General features: G+C 50.9%; 1 protein-coding gene across 1 annotated transcript in view; it reads right to left on the bottom strand.

Moving 5' to 3' along the window:
- Positions 1–22,751, bottom strand: part of fras1 (Fraser extracellular matrix complex subunit 1) — a 100,298-nt gene that overhangs the window by 36,601 nt on the left and 40,946 nt on the right. Inside the window, exons 13-27 of the mRNA XM_084694871.1 lie at positions 21,415–21,549; positions 19,053–19,196; positions 17,760–17,900; positions 17,422–17,562; positions 15,536–15,703; positions 12,678–12,818; positions 11,829–11,972; positions 8,774–8,929; positions 7,647–7,793; positions 7,412–7,555; positions 5,853–5,993; positions 5,588–5,728; positions 5,144–5,284; positions 4,601–4,862; positions 3,131–3,215 (exon numbers count right to left, since the gene is read on the bottom strand). Of these exons, the coding sequence (XP_084550997.1) occupies positions 3,131–3,215; positions 4,601–4,862; positions 5,144–5,284; positions 5,588–5,728; positions 5,853–5,993; positions 7,412–7,555; positions 7,647–7,793; positions 8,774–8,929; positions 11,829–11,972; positions 12,678–12,818; positions 15,536–15,703; positions 17,422–17,562; positions 17,760–17,900; positions 19,053–19,196; positions 21,415–21,549 (2,231 nt within the window). The remainder of the gene's footprint in view (positions 1–3,130; positions 3,216–4,600; positions 4,863–5,143; positions 5,285–5,587; positions 5,729–5,852; positions 5,994–7,411; positions 7,556–7,646; positions 7,794–8,773; positions 8,930–11,828; positions 11,973–12,677; positions 12,819–15,535; positions 15,704–17,421; positions 17,563–17,759; positions 17,901–19,052; positions 19,197–21,414; positions 21,550–22,751) is intronic.

Raw genomic sequence — 22,751 nt, 5'->3', positions numbered from 1 at the left:
TGGGATCAGGAGACACAGCAGACCTGCAGGGTGACTATCTGACTGTATGGGATCAGGAGACAGCAGACCTGCAGGGTGACTATCTGACTGTATGGGATCAGGAGACACAGCAGACCTGCAGGGTGACTATCTGACTGTATGGGATCAGGAGACAGCAGACCTGCAGGGTGACTATCTGACTGTATGGGATCAGGAGACACAGCAGACCTGCAGGGTGACTATCTGACTGTATGGGATCAGGAGACACAGCAGACCTGCAGGGTGACTATCTGACTGTATGGGATCAGGAGACAGCAGACCTGCAGGGTGACTATCTGACTGTATGGGATCAGGAGACAGCAGACCTGCAGGGTGACTATCTGACTGTATGGGATCAGGAGACAGCAGACCTGCAGGGTGACTATCTGACTGTATGGGATCAGGAGACAGCAGACCTGCAGGGTGACTATCTGACTGTATGGGATCAGGAGACACAGCAGACCTGCAGGGTGACTATCTGACTGTATGGGATCAGGAGACAGCAGACCTGCAGGGTGACTATCTGACTGTATGGGATCAGGAGACACAGCAGACCTGCAGGGTGACTATCTGACTGTATGGGATCAGGAGACACAGCAGACCTGCAGGGTGACTATCTGACTGTATGGGATCAGGAGACACAGCAGACCTGCAGGGTGACTATCTGACTGTATGGGATCAGGAGACACAGCAGACCTGCAGGGTGACTATCTGACTGTATGGGGTCAGGACACACAGCAGACCTGCAGGGTGACTATCTGACTGTATGGGGTCAGGAGACACAGCAGACCTGCAGGGTGACTATCTGACTGTATGGGATCAGGAGACAGCAGACCTGCAGGGTGACTATCTGACTGTATGGGATCAGGAGACAGCAGACCTGCAGGGTGACTATCTGACTGTATGGGATCAGGAGATACAGCAGACCTGCAGGGTGACTATCTGACTGTATGGGGTCAGGAGACACAGCAGACCTGCAGGGTGACTATCTGACTGTATGGGATCAGGAGACAGCAGACCTGCAGGGTGACTATCTGACTGTATGGGATCAGGAGACAGCAGACCTGCAGGGTGACTATCTGACTGTATGGAGTCAGGAGACACAGCAGACCTGCAGGGTGACTATCTGACTGTATGGGATCAGGAGACAGCAGACCTGCAGGGTGACTATCTGACTGTATGGGATCAGGAGATACAGCAGACCTGCAGGGTGACTATCTGACTGTATGGGATCAGGAGACACAGCAGACCTGCAGGGTGACTATCTGACTGTATGGGATCAGGAGACACAGCAGACCTGCAGGGTGACTATCTGACTGTATGGGATCAGGAGACAGCAGACCTGCAGGGTGACTATCTGACTGTATGGGGTCAGGAGACACAGCAGACCTGCAGGGTGACTATCTGACTGTATGGGATCAGGAGACAGCAGACCTGCAGGGTGACTATCTGACTGTATGGGGTCAGGAGACAGCAGACCTGCAGGGTGACTATCTGACTGTATGGGATCAGGAGACACAGCAGACCTGCAGGGTGACTATCTGACTGTATGGGATCAGGAGACAGCAGACCTGCAGGGTGACTATCTGACTGTATGGGGTCAGGAGACACAGCAGACCTGCAGGGTGACTATCTGACTGTATGGGATCAGGAGACACAGCAGACCTGCAGGGTGACTATCTGACTGTATGGGATCAGGAGACACAGCAGACCTGCAGGGTGACTATCTGACTGTATGGGATCAGGAGACACAGCAGACCTGCAGGGTGACTATCTGACTGTATGGGATCAGGCTCTGTGCCATGTGTCTCAGTGTTATTTATGTGTCTCATTAAAGAGGGGGAACATGAGACCACCTACGAGGAGCCTACAAGCTGAGGCATGTTACCATGGCGCTGAGGCATGTTACCGTGGCGCTGAGGCTGACGGCTGCTGTTCGTCTCTCACTTCCCCCTCTGCCAGACACTAGCAGCCGATCACAGAGCTAACACTGGGTGGGGTAGGAGAGTATGAACCCTATGAATTAATTGTTTTCCACTTTGGTCAGGGTTAGGGGTTTGGGTTAAGGTTACGTTTCGGGTTAGGGAGGGGTTAGGGAGGGGTTAGGGAGGGGTCAGGGAGGGGTTAGGGAGGGGTCAGGGAGGGGTCAGGGAGGGGTTAGGGAGGGGTTAGGGAGGGGTCAGGGAGGGGTCAGGGAGGGGTCAGGGAGGGGTTAGGGAGGGGTTAGGGAGGGGTCAGGGAGGGGTTAGGGAGGGGTTAGGGAGGGGTTAGGGAGGGGTCAGGGAGGGGTTAGGGAGGGGTCAGGGAGGGGTCAGGGAGGGGTTAGGGAGGGGTTAGGGAGGGGTTAGGGAGGGGTTAGGGAGGGGTCAGGGAGGGGTCAGGGAGGGGTCAGGGAGGGGTTAGGGAGGGGTTAGGGAGGGGTCAGAGAGGGGTTAGGGAGGGGTCAGGGAGGGGTTAGGGAGGGGTCAGGGAGGGGTCAGGGAGGGGTCAGGGAGGGGTCAGGGAGGGGTCAGGGAGGGGTCAGGGAGGGGTCAGGGAGGGGTTAGGGAGTGATCCCAAGCCCTGGGTGTCACGCCCTCTCAGCAACATCTCACAGCGTCACATCTGACAGCTTGTTATCAGGGCTCAGCCAACACAGAACATCTACAGATCTCTAGATCTGAGAGGAGATCCATGGCAACACAGTCACAATGCTCTTCTGATCAAGAGGGAGAGAAATAGAGAGAGACTGAGAGAGTGAGGAGGGGGGTAGAGAGAGAGAGACTGAGGAGGGGTGTAGAGAGAGAGAGAGAGAGAGAGAGTGAGGAGGGGTGTAGAGAGAGAGAGACTGAGAGAGTGAGGAGGGTAGTGAGGAGGAGTATAGAGGGAAAGAGAGAAAGGAGGGGTGTATTTATCTATCAATCTCATTTTCCCTCCCTCCCTCCCTCCCTCCCTCCCTCCCTCCCTCCCTCCCTCCCTCCCTCCCTCCCTCCCTCCCTCCCTCCCTCCCTCCCTCCCTCCCTCCCTCCCTCCCTCCCTCCCTCCCTCCCACTGGCAGCCCTCAGGCAGAGACCATACTCTCCTCTTGACTGGGTGACAAATCTTCTTCTTAATGTGTGTGTGTGTGTCCTACCTGCATGGACACTGCCTGCACATGGACAGTCTGAGCAGAGGAGGAGGGCTGGAGATCTGCAACATGAAGGGTGAACTCCCCGCTCCTGGAGTAACACACACACACACACACCACACAGCAAAGATAGGGAGGAAAATCAGAGTCAGAGTCCAGAGGGATCACTACTGAGTCAGCAGCTGTTATCGCCTCTGGAGGCAGCAGCTCTATCTCATATCACCTCTCATATCACCTCTCATATCACCTCTCATATCACCTCTCATATCACCTCTCATATCACCTCTCTTATCACCTCTCATATCACCTTTCATATCACCTCTCATATCACCTCTCTTATCACCTCTCTTTTTAGCCTCAACTCTACTGGTCTCACCTCTCATATCACCTCTCTTATCACCTCTCATATCACCTCTCATATCACCTCTCATATCACCTCTCTTATCACCTCTTTTATCAGCCTCAACTCTACTGGTCTCACCTCTCATATCACCTCTCATATCACCTCTCATATCACCTCTCATATCACCTCTCATATCACCTCTCATATCACCTCTCATATCACCTCTCTTATCACCTCTCATATCACCTCTCTTATCAGCCTCAACTCTACTGGTCTCACCTCTCATATCACCTCTCATATCACCTCTCATATCACCTCTCATATCACCTCTCATATCACCTCTCCGATCAGCCTCAACTCTACTGGTCTCACCTCTCATATCACCTCTCTTATCAGCCTCAACTCTACTGGTCTCACAGTTACTTATGCTGATTTATTTTTAGTACTGTAAAGACTGCTGCACATGTTTATTGTTCTGGTGCTTTTCTGCTTTCTGCTTTTCTGCTTTCTGGCAATAAAGTGGTTGGGAGGTAGGTTTGACATATTGCAATGAGTCGACAGCTAAACAAGATCCCTCTATCCCTCAATCCCTCTAGTGAGAGAATGTTCAATGGAAGGCAGTAATATAAGTTATTTCTGATCTGAATTTTATGCCTCCGAATATGTCTTGCATTTTGGAAGATTCATTATAGATGAAGGGCTGTTTTAATGAATGCAGTAAAAAGCAGGGAGACCAACTCTTTATCTCAGACCATAGGATCTGAGGCTGTGAGGCTGTCAGGCTCTGAGGCTGTGATGATCTGAGGCTCTGAAGCTCTGAGGCTGTGATGATCTAAGGCTATGAGGCTCTGAGACTATGATGATCTGAGGCTGTGATGATCTGAGGCTCTGAGGCTCTGAGGCTGTGATGATTTGAGGCTGTGAGGCTGTGAGGCTCTGGTGAATATTGTGGGAGCTGCTTGTGATCTTTCGCGCTGAGGAACATAACACACACACTCAACACAAAAACACACTCACAGAACTCCAGCTGACACTACAGTCCACAGAAACACACCCAAAACGTCAAATATTGAATCCATTCCAATATCCGTGAGATATCTATCCCTCCACCTCCACATCTACACCCCCCTTACCTGGGCTTGTCCTTGTCCTGGCTGAAGCGCACCGCCCCGCCCTGCAGCTGGGCCCAGGAGAAACTGTCGTCCCGTGCCAGCAGACGCTCCCCGCCCCCCTCCACCACCACCAGGCGCCCGCTGCTGGGGGGCTGCAGCAGCTGGAGGAACAGGGGCACTGGGGGGCCCTGGGTAGACAGCAGGGAGGGGGGCAGGGGCACCATCCCCTCAAGGGGCACCAGCAAGGTGCCGTTCACATGGAGGGAGGGGGCGTGGGCGTTAACTGGAGAGGGAGGGGGGTGGGGGGTGGGGGGAGATAAAGGGTGGGTGGGAGAAGAAAGGGGAGGGAGGAGGAGAGAGGGAGGAAGGGTCGGAAGAGAGGAGAGGGAGGGTAAGAGAGGGAGGAAGGGTTGGAAGAAAGGAAGAAAAGGTTAAATATATGGGTGTACTTGTCAGGAAATAAATAAACACACATTTTAGTGTCAGGGTTAGATATCGATTTTCAATGGCATATTAGCATGTAAAGACTCCATGCATAACGATGGAACAGAATCCATGTTTCACCATAGCAGGTCATGGTCTTCTTGTCGGCATAGTAACCGCGTCCGCAGTCAGGGACGCAGCGTCCGTCTCTCAGGTAGGCATGGTAACGACACACCCTGCAGAGCCCCTCCTCCTCACACTCCACACAGTCCTTGGCGCAGGCTGCAGAACAACAACAGGCTCTCATTGTTCTAGTCTACACCTGCACTCCTCTAATACCTGGCAATCGGACTGATATACGATGAATACAAAAGAAACTTAACAATGAGTAGAGAAAAGTTCACAAATGTCCCTGAAAATACTTGACTTACTATAAACTCTCTAGGAATTTTACACCACTTTGAAACCCTTGTTGATCCTCAGAATCACTTGATTGCATCTATTACTTAGGTCCATCAAATAAGATCAATCAAATCAATCATAAACATCTTAACAGACTGCGTTGAGGCTGACTGAAGTTCTCACGTGTGCAAAGTTGCATGGAAGCATCCAGGAAGAAGCCCCTGCCACAGTGTGCCACACAGCGGCCCAGACGCAGCGTGAGAGGGGCCCAGCAGCGCTCACAGACAGCTGGGCTCTCACACTGCTCACAGTCCTCCCCACAGCCTGGACGCCACAACACACATCACCACACTGCAGCTTGAACTTCAAGTCAAATGTCTAACTTTGTTCAAATCAATCATTAGTTTTAACAAGACGTTAAGTGTTCTCATGAGAGTGGGGTACTGACGCAGGCAGGTGTCCCCTTGCTGGTAGAACCCGGGAGAGCAAGCCTGGGAACACATCCCCTCCTGCAGAACCAGCCCCTCCATACACTGCACACAATCTGACACCAGGGGACCCCTGCAGGAGTTACAGCTCCAGTCACACTCTGAGGAGAGAGGAGGGGAGACAGAGGAGAGGAGAGGAGAGAGAGAAGGAGGGGGGAGATGAGAGGAGAGAGAAAAGAGAGTAGAGGAGAAAAGGACATAGTTGCATCTGTGAGAGGCATACACAAGTGAGAATACCCTCCTGCAAAGCTGATGGAGACACAAACACACACACACAAACACACACACACAAACACACACACACACACAAACACACACACACAAACACACACACAAACACACACAAACCTAACTCAGGGTCAGAAGAAAGTGTAGGACACAGTAGGAATATGAGATAGGAAGCACAAATAATCCAGAGAAAGAGTGACACTGGCAGAGACAGACACAGCCTAGCGTCTGAGGAAGAAAGAGAAACATGAATATCTGGATCATTGTGTGTGTGAGTGAATGTGAGGGAATGTGTGTGAGTGTGAGTTTGTGTGTGTGAAAAAGAAAATGTCAGAAAGAGGGTATTGGTGTGTGCGCGTGTGTGTGTTAAAGTGTGTGTGTGTTAAAGTGTGTGTGTAAGAGAAAGGGGGAAGTAGAAATGTAGCCCAAACCGACTTGGTCAATCCAGAACATTCCCTGCACAAATGAACCCTAGTACCGCTGGTCTTAAGGTCACAGCAGCCCAGTCAGTCAGGTGACATGATTCCTCAGACATCAGACCTCCTCTACATATTCAGGTCTTCCTGAAGGGAAACAGGACAACCTACTCCCGCAACACTGAGTGTGTTGACAGCTGACAGACAGTAACACTGGATCTGGCTGCTAACTCTTCTAATGTATTTCAGATTCGCATCCGTGTCTCGTCTGTTCTGCACGTTAGGCTTAGTGTCACCGTAGCTTCCTCATTAGCAGCTCAGGCAGAACAACAACCACAGTTAGCGAGCTAGCTAGCTATCTAGCTTAGCCTAGCTTAGCCAGCCTTTCTCTTCCTCTGCAGGTTCACTCAGGGGTCAGAGGGTTCTCCAGGTAGCGGTGTCTGGCTCGGGGGATAAACAGTCTCCCTGGTCTAGTTATCTCAAAGCAAATCTACTTCATCTCCTGTCCCCACTACGAGCAGTTAGCATAACCTTAATCCTGTCAGGTAGAAGTTAGCAGATCTGTTATAGGGCCGAGGGCCGGGAAAACTGAATGATGTTATTATCAACACCTTCCCAATAAAGGATAAAAGATTTACTTTAGTGTTTGTACCAAGCAGTCATTTCCATTGAAAACCTTCAATGTCCTGCTTTAACATCAGAAAATAGCAAACTGTTTGATGTTTACCTTATCTAAAAAGGAAGGAAAACATGTAGCAGGCTACAGCATTTGGGACAATAACTTTGGATCAGAGCTTTGGATGAACATGAAAGGCTTCATCCAGGGAGCTGGGGTGAGTGAGTCAGCAGGGGGTGTGAGGGGCGGAGGAGGGTACCAGTGCAGGCTCTGGTGGTGGTGTTGAGGTAGTACTGCTGGGCACAGCTGTCCTGACACTCCCCAAACAGCAGCACCTGGGATGGATCCCTGCAGGACTGGCAAGCCCCCGCAGCCTCACAGCTCAGGCACGGGGGGTCACACGCTGCACAAACAGGGGACATCAGGGTTAGAGGTCATCAGGAAGACATCTTTAAACTGGCTGAGGAAAGGTGTGTCACCAGGGCAATACTCACCATTGCAGACTCTGTCTCCGTTGGCATAGTAACCCCTGGGACAGCTGGCAGAGCAGAGCCCAGAGGGCAGGAGGACCATGGGGGCGGGACAGGACGTGCAGGACAGAGGCCCCTCCCCCCTGCAGGCCTCACAGGAAGGATGGCATCCTGGGAGGAGACACTGTCAGTCCACAGAGACAAACTCTGACGGACAACAAGTCGACCAGGTTTAGGTCTAACAACCACAACGCTAGTATGAAGACATTCAGCTAGGATGAAGACATGCGGCTAGGATGAAGACCTCCAGCTAGTATGAAGACCTCCAGCTAGCATGAAGACCTCCAGCTAGCATGAAGACCTCCAGCTAGCATGAAGACCTCCAGCTAGCATGACGACCTCCAGCTAGGATGAAGACCTCCAGCTAGCATGAAGGAGGAGACTAGCAGATCAAAATAATTTGTCGGCTTTAGCTCTAATTACTGTTAGGCACAAACCTTTATCCAAATACTTAACAGGAACAGAGCCTCCAACAATAACATTGCTTTTGGCAGCTTACCCTTCAAGTCTGGCATTACAAAAGACACTTATTTCCTTTCTGTCAGGGCCTTACCTTGTTAACACAGGCCCTGAAAACAATCTGTCATTTTCAAATGGCCCCTGGTCATGTTCAGATTGCGATCTGACCGAAACAAACCTGATATCAACAGAACATGTTGGAGCATCCTAAGCACCAAGTGAATGGACACAGGCACGCACACCATCCCTCTCAAGAAGGATAACCCTAACCCTCTCAAGAGCACAGAGGAGGTTTCTATCAACTGAGAGGGTACAGTAATGACATGGTCATCTCAGTATCTATATGACAGCTGTTTGAGCAGGGCCAAGAGCCACCCAGGGGGCTGCAGCCCTAACAGCACCCAGGGGTCTCACCTGCAGACGGACATAAGAATCATCTGCTTCCTAATCTGTCTCCAACGCCCCAGCACACACTGGAGCTAGGAGGGGGATGGTAGGTGTGTTGTGAGCGAGGTTATATATACAGCCCACTTCTTAACCCTAACCACATATATCTCAGCAGCAGGTGTCGATGACACCACTGTGGGTCAGTAGCTGTGTGTGGTAAACAGGTGTGGCAGCGGGGGTCTTACTCCGGCAGGCTCCGTGCCAGGCGTAGCGCCCTGGGGGGCAGGCGGAGACACAGTGGTCGCCCAGCAACAGGGTCCTGGGCACCTGGCACCACAGACACACACTGCCCACCCTGGTCTGGAGGTCGGCTGTGCAGCGCTGGCAGCCCTCACTGCAGGCTGGGGACACATGAACACACACACCTTCACAAACAAACACGTACACACACACTACCAGACATATCTGGCTATCTGGCAGACAGAGGGGACCGAACACTCCCGTCCGTGTTATCTTGCAGGCTTGGCTGGCAGGTGTGCAGGTCTGGAGTCAGATGACTATCTAAGAAGACAGCAGCTGCACCAGGAGACAGCCAGCTGATGAGAGGGATAAGGAGCAGGGCTGGCACAGGATGACACCTTGAGAACTGTTGGAAGGTTTCCTCTCTTGACTGTGGATCAGAGACATTGGGAGGGAGAGATCTACCAGACCTCGTCAGACTTTCATCTTTACTGAACAGGAAGGTTGTCTAACGAAACTGTTCTAAATAAAGTTTGATTGATTGATTCTCCTCAGCTGGGCTGTGGGTCAGGGTGTTACTGTGGAGAGTATGCCACTCTGCGTGAATGGGACATTAAGACACCTCTTCCTCATGGAAAGTAGGAGTTTTTGAAGTATGCACATTTCTGAAAATGTTTTGTTTTCTAGTGAACTGAGGCTTTGTTTAACACAGGGGACAATAGACATGAAATAGTGTGGGTGATATTCAAACACACAAGCGTTCCTTTTAAAGCTGTGCCCCTGTGTTCATCTCTCCACCAGCTTCCAGGGTATCCTGGCCTTGAGCCAACATCAACACTACAGGCCACTGCTACCATTTCACAGCTACACCTCCCCTTTCTTTCACATTATATCATATCAACATTCCTCATATCAGCATACATGAACTGGCACTGACTTTCCACACGCACACGCACACACACACACCCACACTCCCACAGGGAGGAAGTTTATGCATTATCGACTGGATGTTCAGATGAGCTATAACAATAACCTGGTGTTGATTGATCCTGACCTCCTTGTTGAGTTCCAGTGTTCTAACCCTCAGCAGAGCACAGACACTGACGTTGTACTTAACACCCCCCATTGACACACACAGGATTAAACAGCAGCAGAACTAAAAGTGCTATTCAGAGCTTAAAAACTGTGATACCTGTTTGTGTGTGTGTGGCAAAGGAAATCACATCAGGGATCTATGGAACCCCATAACTGCATCATTTATTGCTAACCATGGTTACTGTTACCATGCTTACTGTTACCATGGGATAAAGTTACTGTTGGGTTACAGTTTAAGGGGAGCCCAAGGGTGATTCCCCAGCCTGGCTGCTGTTCCCTCCTGTTCCAAGGTAACCCTGAGCTGGACTGGGAATAAGGGACACATCTCTTAAAAGCTCTTGTTTAATATTTATTGGATCAAGCGGGATGAATGTTCTGGTCTGCAGAGCCTCGCTTCAGTTTAATCTTTGACAGGCATCCCCTGTGTATCGTGGGCTAAATCTTTCATTAGGCCTCGAAAAACAGGCTAGAACATTCAGACAGGCTAATTGCAGCCAGAAGACGGTTCTGCTTCCCTCAAGCGATAACGTTTCACCTCATTTAATGGGTGTTCATGAGAGCTAGTTCTGCTATGGGCTAATTAGCTTTTGGATTTCTTAAACCCTTGGATTGTTTGTTTTGACAAAAAACTTCTGGATTCTACTGGCAAACTTTTGAGAAACATGTCTTCCTTTGGTAAATGTAATGTGTTCAGTCTGCAGTCATTCAAATCTGCAGACCTAAAATCTTCTAGGGTCAGGGTTAGTACAAAGTCAGTGTCTGGGCTATGCAGAAATGATGAGCCAAGTTTTTCAGTGCCCCTGAAGTGCAACAAGCCATCTTTTATTAACAGTTTGGCTGAGGACAATCAATTAAGATCCCAGGGCACATACTCTCCTCATCCTAAGGAACACACTCTCTCCTCGTCAGAGCAGCAGTTGCATCTCAACTCTGCACCTCACCTCTGCACCTCAACTCTGCACCTCAACTCTGCACCTCACCTCTGCATCTCAACTCTGCACCTCACCTCTGCATCTTAACTCTGCATCTCAACTCTGCACCTCACCTCTGCATCTTAACTCTGCATCTCAACTCTGCACCTCACCTCTGCACCTCAATTCTGCACCTCAACTCTGCACCTCACCTCTGCATCTTAACTCTGCACCTCACCTCTGCATCTTAACTCTGCATCTCAACTCTGCACCTCACCTCTGCATCTTAACTCTGCATCTCAACTCTGCATCTCACCTCTGCATCTTAACTCTGCATCTCAACTCTGCACCTCACCTCTGCTTCTTAACTCTGCATCTCACCTCTGCATCTCACCTCTGCATCTTAACTCTGCACCTCACCTCTGCATCTTAACTCTGCATCTCAACTCTGCACCTCACCTCTGCATCTTAACTCTGCATCTCACCTCTGCATCTTAACTCTGCATCTCACCTCTGCATCTCACCTCTGCATCTCACCTCTGCATCTCACCTCTGCACCTCACCTCTGCATCTCACCTCTGCATCTCACCTTTGCACCTCACCTCTGCACCTCACCTCTGCACCTCACCTCTGCATCTCTCACTGAACAGCCGCTCATGCTAACTCCAGCCGGTCAGTCTCAGATACTCAAGCCATGCACAGCAGGGCAATGAGGAAAGAGGAGAAATCCATCTACCCAACTAGTTAGAGAATATCTTTGTGTTCCTTGTTAAAACAATGTTCCAGTAAGTTTGAGGAAGGAACTTCTCCAGGGACTCTACTCCAGTAGTGTTTACTATCATAATGAGACACAGTCCATACACACACACACACACACATACACACACACACACACACACACACACACACACATCAACACACTCACAGCAACACACGCTCACACAAACACACTCACATACAGTAAATTCCTTGTTGTGTAAACTACTTAGCGATTAAACTTGATTCCGATTGTGATACAGCAGTTCTCCCTCCTCCGCCCAGGGGTCAGTCTCACCGTGGCAGGACCCAGCAGGCCTGAGGTAGTGTCCCTCGGGGCAGTGCGTCCTGCAGTATCCGCTGTGGAAGGAGCTCTGGGGAGCGCAGGCCTGGCAGTCGGCCTGCGAGGGCCCGGAGCAGGTCGGGCAGGAGGGGTGGCATGCTGGGGGCAGGAGGAGTTCACATTAGGAATGATGACATCACTTCATACTATAGCACCCAGCGTTCAGTGAAGGGAATCCTGTTTGTGTTCTTAAGACACTACATAGCAGTATCATACAGTATGGTACACCGCAGTAGATAATGTAGCTAGAAGTACCCATAAGAACATGAACAGTTAAGACAGGCAGCCAATGAGGGGTCATCATCGTAAAAAGAAGATTTTCTAATGAATTCTAGATGAAGGCAACCTTTTGTTGTCTCCCCTCCTCCTCAGTTAATTAGAGGAAGTTGTCGAGGCACCCAAGCAGTGCAGGTGTGCTGACTCCTGCTGGTTATCAGCCTACTACCTCAGTCTGTACACCAGGGACAGGCAGATGGTTTATTGGTTAAATTAAACTCATTTTCATGGAAACAAAATGAGTGTTCTCAGGCGTTCTGACCAGGTGAGCTTGGCGATTTTCCCTGGAAGAGATGCTGCCCTGGGGAAATGCTTCATATCTTTTCATATGCTTTAGTACACGAGGGAATCGTATCGACAAATTGCACAATGCTTTCATGCAACAGTGGAGTAGCTTCCAGAAGCTCTGTGGGGTCTGCCTTTTCCTGCTCACCCATGCTTAGTGTTGCATCAAGTATCAAGTAACCTCCAAACATTTAACATTCAAAGTGTAATTTCTTCATGTTAATAGTTGTGCGGTCCTCTCACCTAGACAGGTGTTGTCCTGGACGTGGAAGCCTTGGGGGCACCCAGAGACACACTGGTCATCGTGGAGGAGGAAGGGTGCAGAGCAGGAAGTACAGTTGTGGGCACTTCCTCCCGTGCACTGAAGACAGGAAGTGTGACATTCTGGAAGAATCAAAAGAGAGGGAAGGGATTGAGGCTTTGTTTGGATAAAAGTGAGAAGGAAAGAGAACGTTTTATTGAAAGCCTTTGATGCTGACTTGACACAAATACTGAGCATTTTAACACGGTTCTGGTAGCAGAGCTTTAAATACTGATGGGAAATCTAGGACAATAAGACAGCTATAGTCAGGCTCTTGCCGGGAGAACTCAGACCCTGATTCTAGGTGTGTGTGTGTACGTGCATGTTTGTGTGTACAGTATATAAATGTGTGTTCTTAAGTTGTATTGTGCTGGTGTGTGTGTAGTGCAGTAGCAGGGTGTGTGTGCAGTAGCAATGTGTGTGTGCAGTGTCAGTGTGTGTGTGTGTGTGTAGTAGCAGTGTGTGTGTAGTAACAGTGTGTGTGCAGTAGCAGTGTGTGTGCAGTGTCAGTGTGTGTGTGTGTAGTAGCAGTGTGTGCGTGCAGTAGCAGTGTGTGTGTGTAGTAACAGTGTGTGTGCAGTAGCAGTGTGTGTGTGTAGTGTCAGACAGCTAGCAGAGGGTCTTCCAGTACATACACCTCCAGGACAGATCCTGCCTGCTGCCCGTTAGCCCCGCCTCCCCAGAGGCTGTTAGCCCCGCCTCCCCAGAGGCTGTTAGCCCCGCCTCCCCAGAGGCTGGGAGGAGCCACGTCCTACACAACACTGTGCGCAGGAGCGAGTGACAGAGACACATGAACCTGCACTTCCACAAACCTCCATACCCCCCCACCCCAACCCCCTACCCACACACACACACACACACACACACACACACACACACACACGTGTGGAGCAGCAGGAGCTGGAACAGTCAGGGGCCGTCCGGTCAGACAGACTATCACACCCTGTGTCTGCTCTGGCAGCTTAACTTGTCAACAGTGAAAAAGCCCATCTATTTCGTTAATTTGTAGTTTATCCCCTACCTCTCTCTCTCTTTCTCTCTCTCTCTCTCTCTCTCTCTCTCTCTCTCTCTCACACACAATGCCGAGGGCATATTAAATAGGACCGCTGTCAACATGCCCTTCGTTGGAGGAAAGAGGGGGAGGAGAGAGGGGTAGGAAAGAGGGTGAGGAGAGACAGATAGACAGCGGTCACCATCTACCCTTTATTGCTTCTGGGATATCTAATTTGTCGTCAGTTGTGGGGGAGGATATTGATCCTGGTACTTTTCAAAGCAATTCCCTTGCTAGTTCATTCTCTGAGGATTTTGACACAAGAATAGGCCAATGTATTCACTTAGGATTTAGCTGAGGATGCATGATCAAGATGTTTTCAGTGTTCAGGACATATTTATGATCTTGCTTCCCTTTTCATGTTCTACAAATTTCCCAGGGAGGATGTGTGGTGTCTTAGTGTTGTGAGTGAGCCAGTTGGGGGTGGCCTGAATGCAGAGTTGCATGAAGCCTTCTACTCTGACTATCTGTATGCAGAGCTAGGGTTACAGGGGTGGGGACTGCAGAGAGAGAGCGAGAGAGAGCGAGAGAGAGAGAGAGATAGAGAGAGAGAGAGAGAGGGAGAGAGAGGGTGAGAGAGAGAGAGAGAGAGAGAGAGAGAGAGAGAGAGAGAGAGAGAGGGGGGGGAGAGAGAGAGAGAGAGAGAGAGAGAGAGAGAGAGATAGATAGAGAGAGAGAGAGAGAGAGAGAGAGAGAGAGAGAGAGAGAGAGAGAGAGAGAGAGAGAGAGAGAGAAAGAGAGAGAGAGAGAGAGGGGGATTTGCAGGCTGGAATGTCCTCTGAGACACCCGATCTGTCACCAGAGCAGAGGTGTGCCTGTGTGTGTGTGTTTTGTCCTTCCATTTGGACCTGTGTAGGGGCCTTGTGCATGTGTCCCCTGGTCCCTCCTGAGCCCTGCAGCACATTCACTATCCTGCTCTGGTAGCACAAGCACAAGGTCTGACAAGGAACCACATCCAAACACATGAGGCCATACAGATGAATACATAGTCAAAGATGAACCCTAATCACATACAAATTGATGTGAGTTTCTTTTGAAGTTGCATGCTGTGTTTACAAAGTGAGTCAAAGTTGGCAGAGAGCTGACAGCAGTGAATGCATGTTCTCCTAACGATTAAATGGATGGCTTTTCCATCTTAGAGACACATTCAGTTAGGATTTACACTGAAAATGTCTTGTTGAAAAAAAATAAAAAAATAAACAGCTAAAGATGAACAAAGGAAGGATCATTCTTCTCCGGAAAGCCAGAACGTATGAACTAACAGGAAGCTACATGAACTCCAGAGTCTGCTCTGCAATTACAGTAATAGCTAGCTGTGCTCTGTGTGAGTTGTAGGGTCCAGCTGGTGGTTAACTGTAAAGCGAGCGCAGTGCTCCAGAAGCTGGGCTCAGCCCCTGCAGCGTGGGAATGGAAAGCAGTAAAAGGATGTCAGTGGTGGCTTTCTGTAAATGCTGGCCTCTCCCCACTAATGATCAGTTGAGTGCTGTTAGATAAGCCATGAGCTCATAGGAAGAGGGGATGTAAGCTCAGATAGTGAGGGAGGTCTTGTTCAGCCTCAGACTAGCTGGAATGTCCCAGTCGTGGCAGGTGGGGAGAGCACTGCGAGGACTCACAGACACAGAGCCTGTTCACTAGGAGCTGAAGAGGCTGTTACAACAACAGAGGCTTGAATGGCAGTGAAATACCACAGGTGTAAGTTCACTGAAGATGAATAAACAGCACTTGGAGAGAAACACACTGTGCACCCACCTCGGCAGGTGTGTGAGGCGTCCAGGTAGTGGCGTGCGGTGCACCCTGACACACACACACCCCCACCCCCAGCAGCACCCTGGGGCAGCAGAGCCTCCTCTGGCTTCCTGCAGGCCAGACAGCCAGACGGGCCAGGACCCAGACACAGCCGACAGGACACATGGCAGCCTGGGGAAGAGAGAGTTAGGGTTAGGACTGGGGGAGAGAGAGTTAGGGTTAGGACTGGGGGAGAGAGAGTTAGGGTTAGGACTGGGGGAGAGAGTTAGGGTTAGGACTGGGGGAGGGAGTTAGGGTTAGGACTGGGGGAGAGAGTTAGGGTTAGGACTGGGGGAGAGAGTTAGGGTTAGGACTGGGGGAGAGAGAGGTAGGGTTAGGACTGGGGGAGAGAGTTAGGGTTAGGACTGGGGGAGGGAGTTAGGGTTAGGACTGGGGGAGAGAGTTAGGGTTAGGACTGGGGGAGAGAGGTAGGGTTAGGACTGGGGGAGAGAGTTAGGGTTAGGACTGGGGGAGAGAGTTAGGGTTAGGACTGGGGGAGAGAGTTAGGGTTAGGACTGGGGGAGAGGGGGAGGGTTAGGGCTGGGGGAGAGAGTTAGGGTTAGAACTGGGGGAGAGGGGGAGGGTTAGGACTGGGGGAGAGAGTTAGGGTTAGGACTGGGGGAGAGGGGGAGGGTTAGGACTGGGGGAGAGAGTTAGGGTTAGGACTGAGGGAGAGAGTTAGGGTTAGGACTGAGGGAGAGGGGGAGGGTTAGGACTGGGGGAGAGAGTTAGGGTTAAGACTGGGAGAGAGAGTTAGGGTTAGGACTGGGGGAGAGAGAGTTAGGGTTAGGACTGGGGGAGAGGGGGAGGGTTAGGACTGGGGGAGAGAGAGTTAGGGTTAGGACTGAGGGAGAGAGAGTTAGGGTTAGGACTGGGGGAGAGGGGGAAGGTTAAGACTGGGGGAGAGAGGGAGGGTTAGGACTGGGGGAGAGGGGAGGGTTAGGACAGGGGGAGAGGGGAAGGTTAGGACTGGGGGAGAGAGTTAGGGTTAGGACTGGGGGAGAGAGTTAGGGTTAGGACTGGGGGAGAGAGTTAGGGTTAGGACTGGGGGAGAGAGTTAGGGTTAGGACTGGGGGAGAGAGTTAGGGTTAGGACTGGGGGAGGGTTAGGGTTGGATACACTTCATTTGTCTTCATCACATACAAGGTAAAAACAGCTCCAGTTTGTGTGAAAGCGCTTGATTGAGCCAGCTGTTTGTGTGTGCCCCCTGAAGGAGAGTCGATGATGTGTGAGCTCGTTAGCAAGCAGGAGCACACGCTTGTAGGAACAACAGAAGGCTGTGATTACGTCTAACGTACGGGGGAAGCAGGGCTGGGGGTGATGAGGACTCAAGTATTACTAGGATCACTGGGATTAATTAGATCATCAAACAAGCAACAGGTTGTGTTTGTGTGAAGTGATAACTGGTAGCTGTGTGAAGTGATAACTGGTAGCCGTGTGAAGTGATAACTGGTAGCCGTGTGAAGTGATAACTGGTAGCTGTGTGAAATGATAACTGGTAGCTGTGCGAAGTGATAACTGGTAGCTGTGTGAAATGATAACTGGTAGCTGTGTGAAGTGATAACTGGTAGCTGTGTGAAATGATAACTGGTAGCTGTGTGAAGTGATAACTGGTAGCCGTGTGAAGTGATAACTGGTAGCCGTGTGAAGTGATAACTGGTAGCCGTGTGAAATGATAACTGGTAGCTGTGTGAAGTGATAACTGGTAGCTGTGTGAAGTGATAACTGGTAGCTGTGTGAAGTGATAACTGGTAGCCGTGTGAAATGATAACTGGTAGCTGTGTGAAGTGATAACTGGTAGCTGTGTGAAGTGATAACTGGTAGCTGTGTGAAGTGATAACTGGTCTTACTGTGGCAGGCCCCGTCCTGAGGATACAGCCCCTCTCCGCAGGCCTCCACACAGCGACCCCCACTGAGGGAGTGTCCGTCTGCGCAGCGCGTGCACTGGGACGCCCCCGGTCCTGAGCAGGAGGAGCACGAACCTGGACAAGCTGGGGGCAAGAGGACCCAGGTCACACGCTGGCTTAAAGTAGTGGAACTCAGTCACATAGTGATGTTTGTGTGTGTCAATGGACACTAGATCAAATAGTAGCACACCTGAATGAGGAATCAAAAGGTGGACATATTACAAAATAGATGTTTTCCAGACAGTTTGCAGTACATGTTTTGGTTCTGAAGAGATACGTACCTCTACACTTGCTGTCACTTTCAAGGTAATGCCCTTCAGGACAGTCGGTAATACATTTTGCATGATGCAAGGCCAAACCCGGGGGGCAGCTCAAGCACTTGGGGTTGTCAGGATAACAGGAGGCGCAGGAGGGGTCGCACGCTGGGGGGGAACAGTCACACAGGTCAGCTGCAGTACTGGCTCTTCACTTCAGTGTAATTGACAGCAAACAAACTTCTGCTTGTGATTCCAGAAAAAACTCTGAACACTGTTTTCCTTAGATACAAGGCATTCAGAAAACCAACGTGTTAAAACATGACTGTATTTCACACGTTGGCTAAAAACATTTCATCAACCACGTTTGAGGGTATGAGAAAAGTCAGCTGTCAACGCAACTAAACACACAAACACACGCAGCCGGAAGAGCCAGGGAGGAAATCCCTAATCCTAACCCTAATCCCTGCTTGTGTTTCCACACTCTCTTATTCACCTGACCCTCATACAGCTCCTCAAAGGCTTGACGTGTGTTAAGATGGCCCGCAGCTATGCCCCCCACAACCCTCTACACAGGAATCAGCTTCAGCAGGAGGCTGCCTGCAGGCACATCACCACCTGAGAACAGCAGCTTTACCCTTCCACTCATCCCCACCCGAGAACAGCAGCTTTACCCTTCCACTCATCACTGCTTTGCCCCTCGCTACCATCTCTTCTGTTAAAAATAGAAACTATGCTGATTCAAGCAGATCTGCAACTTCATTAGCGTAAAATACAAATAAACAAATTCCAGTTCAACAGGGATTGTGGTTCTGCCAGCTGACTGGCTGGTTTCCAGGGAGGGAACCAGCACATCCTTCACCTGCAGGTGACTGCGTCTCCTGCTCATGGGAATGGTGCATTGTGGGCCTCTATCTCCCAGGATAATGTGTTTACTGAGCGTAGAGCATTCACAGGAGAGCCCTAATCCAGCTGTAATGGAGAATGCAGACGTAGGCTGGAGAGTCTCTGAGAGCCGAAGATGCTAATGTGGGCTCCAGGGGAGGCACCAGGGGAGGCACCAGGGGAGGCACCGGGGGAGGCACCAGGGGAGGCACCGGGGGAGACACCGGGGGAGACACCGGGGGAGACATGAGGTGGGAGGAGGGTGAGGAGGGTGAGGAGGGAGGAGAGAGAAGGGAGGAGGGTGAGGAGGGAGAGGAGGGAGAGGAGGGAAGAGGGTGAGGAGGGAGAGGAGGGAGGAGGGTGAGGAGGGTGAGGAGGGAGGAGGGAGAGGAGGGAGGAGGGTGAGGAGGGTGTGTCAGGGCAGCAGCAGCTCACCATAGCAGATGCCTCCCTGCATGTAGAAGCCTGGTCCACAGTCTGAGACACACACCCCCTCTCTCAGCAGGAGGGCTGGGGAGGAGCAGGACACACACTCCTCTGGACCTGGCCCCACACACTCTGAACAGGACTCATGACAACCTGAGAGGGAGGGAGAAATATCAGTCAGAAGCCCCAGCAGACTGTTTTGAGGTCCCTTCAAATAGTGACTGTGATCTTTTTCTCCTATCTGTGTGTGTGTGTATGTGTGTGAGTGTGTGTGTGTGTGGGGGGGGGGCACATACGCAGAGTGATCATGATCATATTGGGACTGAGCTCCTCCAGCTTACACCTCACACAGGAACAAGAGGAGCTGATGAAATATTGATCACCTTCTCTGTCTCCCTTGACAATGAGACTGGCGCTTTGATAAGAAACTGTGCCTTGATCTTCTCTCAGCAGATGGCTTAGTAGCCAGAGTGCTCTGGATGTAAATGTCTGAGTATATTTAGCAACACTGAGGAACCAGGGCCCTGTATGTGTCCCAGCTTCCACCAGGACATACCAGGGCCCTGTATGTGTCCCAGCATCCACCAGGACATACCAGGGCCCTGTATGTGTCCCAGCATCCACCAGGACATACCAGGGCCCTGTATGTGTCCCAGCATCCACCAGGACATACCAGGGCCCTGTATGTGTTCACCAAAGACTGTGAGCCAGACTGTGGCCGAATCCCAATACTCCCCCTTACCCCTTCCCCTTACCCCTTACCCCTTCCCCTTAGTTTTGCGCGTTCCCGTGAGAGCTAGTGGTGTCCCAATACTCTTTTTGAGCTAGGGGTAGGGCTAAGACTAAGGGGTATACACCCCTTAAAAAAGTAAGATCGGGGGCTTACTTGAAACCTCGGGCTATGTGAATACTGCGCGACCGGCAACAATGGCGGCCAGATCATCCAGAGAGTCCGATAAATGTAATCTTTTCGGCTTAATTGATAAAAAAATATGACAGTCTTGTTTTGTGTTATACTCAGTCCTGTCAACATATATTTGCAACCATTTTCCTAATTGAAACATTTCTAAAATCGCTAGTTTGGTACGCTAATGTTACAGTGCTGAATTGCAGTCCCGCATTTCTCTGACTAGCATGTCTACAGTTAGCAGCGAATTTCGTTTAATATCAGTGCATAACACGATTTGCTTTGGAGATATTGATACGTGCTAGATGACGTACCTGTAATCGAGTGGCATCCCATTTCTTAGGGATATGTAACCCTTACCCCTCAGTTTCGAGGGCCAAGGGCTAGGGGTAAACTAAGGGCTAGGGGTAAGGGGAAGGGGTAAGGGGGAGTATTGGGATTCGGCCTGTGTCTGGCGGGAGGATAGTGTGATAATGACAAAACAATCACATGAATTTTTACAGTGCTACAGATTCTATCTAGCTATCAGATTGTCCTACCAGCCTAAAATAAACAGGTAGGATGAAAAGTGAAAAAAGTAGGCAACGGTAGCCGGGTGAATATTGAGGCAAAAGCACAAACAGATCTGGGATCAGACGCTAATGTGTCTACTCTTCCTGTCATCTCTCAGCTATATCAACGACATGCTGTCAAGCGGGGAGCAAACATCATCTCTACTGAGACTGCCCAGCTCCTCCCACAGCCACGTCCACAGCCACGCCACTCCTCAAACATCATCTCTACTGAGACTGCCCAGCTCCTCCCACAGACTGAGGTGGGTTATAGGGTTAGGGTTGAGATGAGACTGAGATGGGCCTGGCCTGTCTTTAGTGACGTTTGTTCATTTCCTGCTTGGGAGAGTACAGCTACAGCTGTCTACTTCGGCCTGTCCTACTCCTGGTGCAGAAGACAGGAGCTCTTCTCTGCTGCTAGGTTATTATTTCGGGGAAAGTCAATTAAGTCACAATCTTTTATTACAACATGTAAGACTGACAGCTACTGAAAGATAGGATGAGTAGAAATGTGTGTGTTCTCTAATGCAGGAGCATAGGAGGGAGGAAGGTTGGTGGGGCTTGACAGTAATCAGCACAACATAACATGATTACAATCTTACAAAATATTATTGGTAATTAATTCATCCCAAACAAAGGAAACAATAATCTGTCCATCAGAAGCACTATCAATCTACATCTCTCTGCTCCAGAGGGCTGTCCTTCACAAGATCAGCCCTCCTGATAGGCTGTCCTTCACAAGATCAGCCCTCCTGATAGGCTGTCCTTCACAAGATGGGGCAGCTGTGGCTCAGGGGGTAGAGAGGGTTGTCTGTTATTCGCAAGGTTGGCGGTTCGATCCCCCACTCCTCCTAGGTCCTCCTAGAAAGGGTTAGAGGTGCAGATATCGAATAGATAGATGAAGGCTACTTACGCAGGCAGCGTGTGTGGTCCTGGTACAAGCCTGGCTCACAGGTGCTCACACACTGCCTGCTGCTCAACACAGATGACCCTCCACAGCTGCTGCACTCAGAGCTGCTCTCACAGGAGGCGCAGGAAGACTGGCAGGCTGGGGAGAGGCAGAGAGAAAGGAAGAGTGATTTAGATAAAGAGATAGAGAGAGAGATGGACAGGGACAGATGGAGGGGTATCATTCGAAGGTGAGAGAAAGGCAGGGAGGGTGGCAGAGAGGCGGGGGGGGGGAGATAAACAGGAGGGGGAGAGAGTTCAGCAGTCTACAGCAGCTGGGATATCTCTCACAGCCTCCCTTCATCACCACCTCTCGCCTTCCACATAAACACTCACCATACCAACATACACATCCCACTGCACTCACCCTACAAGACTCAGCTTGATTACCACTTTCCCAGACAGAGATTAAACATAAGATTAAGTCCTATACACACAAGCATGTTTCCTTTGAAAGGGCTACTTAGTCCTAGACAGTAAAGAAAAAGATGAAATCAAATCTAAAGCAATCCAGTATGTCCATGAATCTGGGACAGCTGCCTCCTCCGCCTAACTGACATACGTTTTTCTAGACTGTTCCTCCTCTGACGCTGAGAGGGGCAACCTCCGGGACGAACCCTCCAGCACACAGTCATTCCATTATCATTCTGGAACATTCCACTCCTTAGGGGAAAGGATTAGGCTGCCTGTCAACTGATGCCTTTATCCCCTGCCTCACTGTGTGTGTGTGTGTGTGTGTGTCTGAGTGAGTGAGGTGTATATGAGGTGTGTGTGTCTAGAGATTCCTACATTTGAGCTCCAGGACTTTGGCCCTGTTATGACATGCTGTCACTTACAGGGTCTGCAGGCTCTATCATGCTGTCTTTCAATCGTTCTCCCTCCCCCCCCCCCGTGCTGCTGTGTGTGTGTGGGGGTGGGGGTGGTGTGTGGGGGTGGGGGTGGTGTGTGGGGGTGGGGGTGGTGTGTGGGGGTGGGGGTGGTCTGTGGGGGTGGTGGTCTGTGGGGGTGGTGTGTGGGGGTGGTGTGTGGGGGTGGTGGTCTGTGGGGGTGGTGTGTGGGGGTGGTGTGTGGGGGTGGTTTGTGGGGGTGGGGGTGGTGATGGTCTGTGGGGGTGGTGTGTGGGGGTGGTTTGTGGGGGTGGTGTGTGGGGGTGGGGGTGTGTGGGGGTGGGGGTGTGTGGGGGTGGTGTGTGGGGGTGGTGTGTGGGGGTGGGGGTGGTCTGAGGGGGTGGTGGTGGTGTGTGGGGGTGGGGGTGTGTGGGGGTGGGGGTGTGTGGGGGTGGTGTGTGGGGGTGGGGGTGGT

Source organism: Hypomesus nipponensis, chromosome 28, assembly GCF_054491055.1.
Source record: "Hypomesus nipponensis isolate SF chromosome 28, ASM5449105v1, whole genome shotgun sequence".
NCBI classification, from domain to species: Eukaryota; Metazoa; Chordata; class Actinopteri; order Osmeriformes; family Osmeridae; genus Hypomesus; species Hypomesus nipponensis.
Note: the sequence above shows the minus strand (reverse complement) of the source record. Positions and strands in the feature narration are given on the sequence as shown.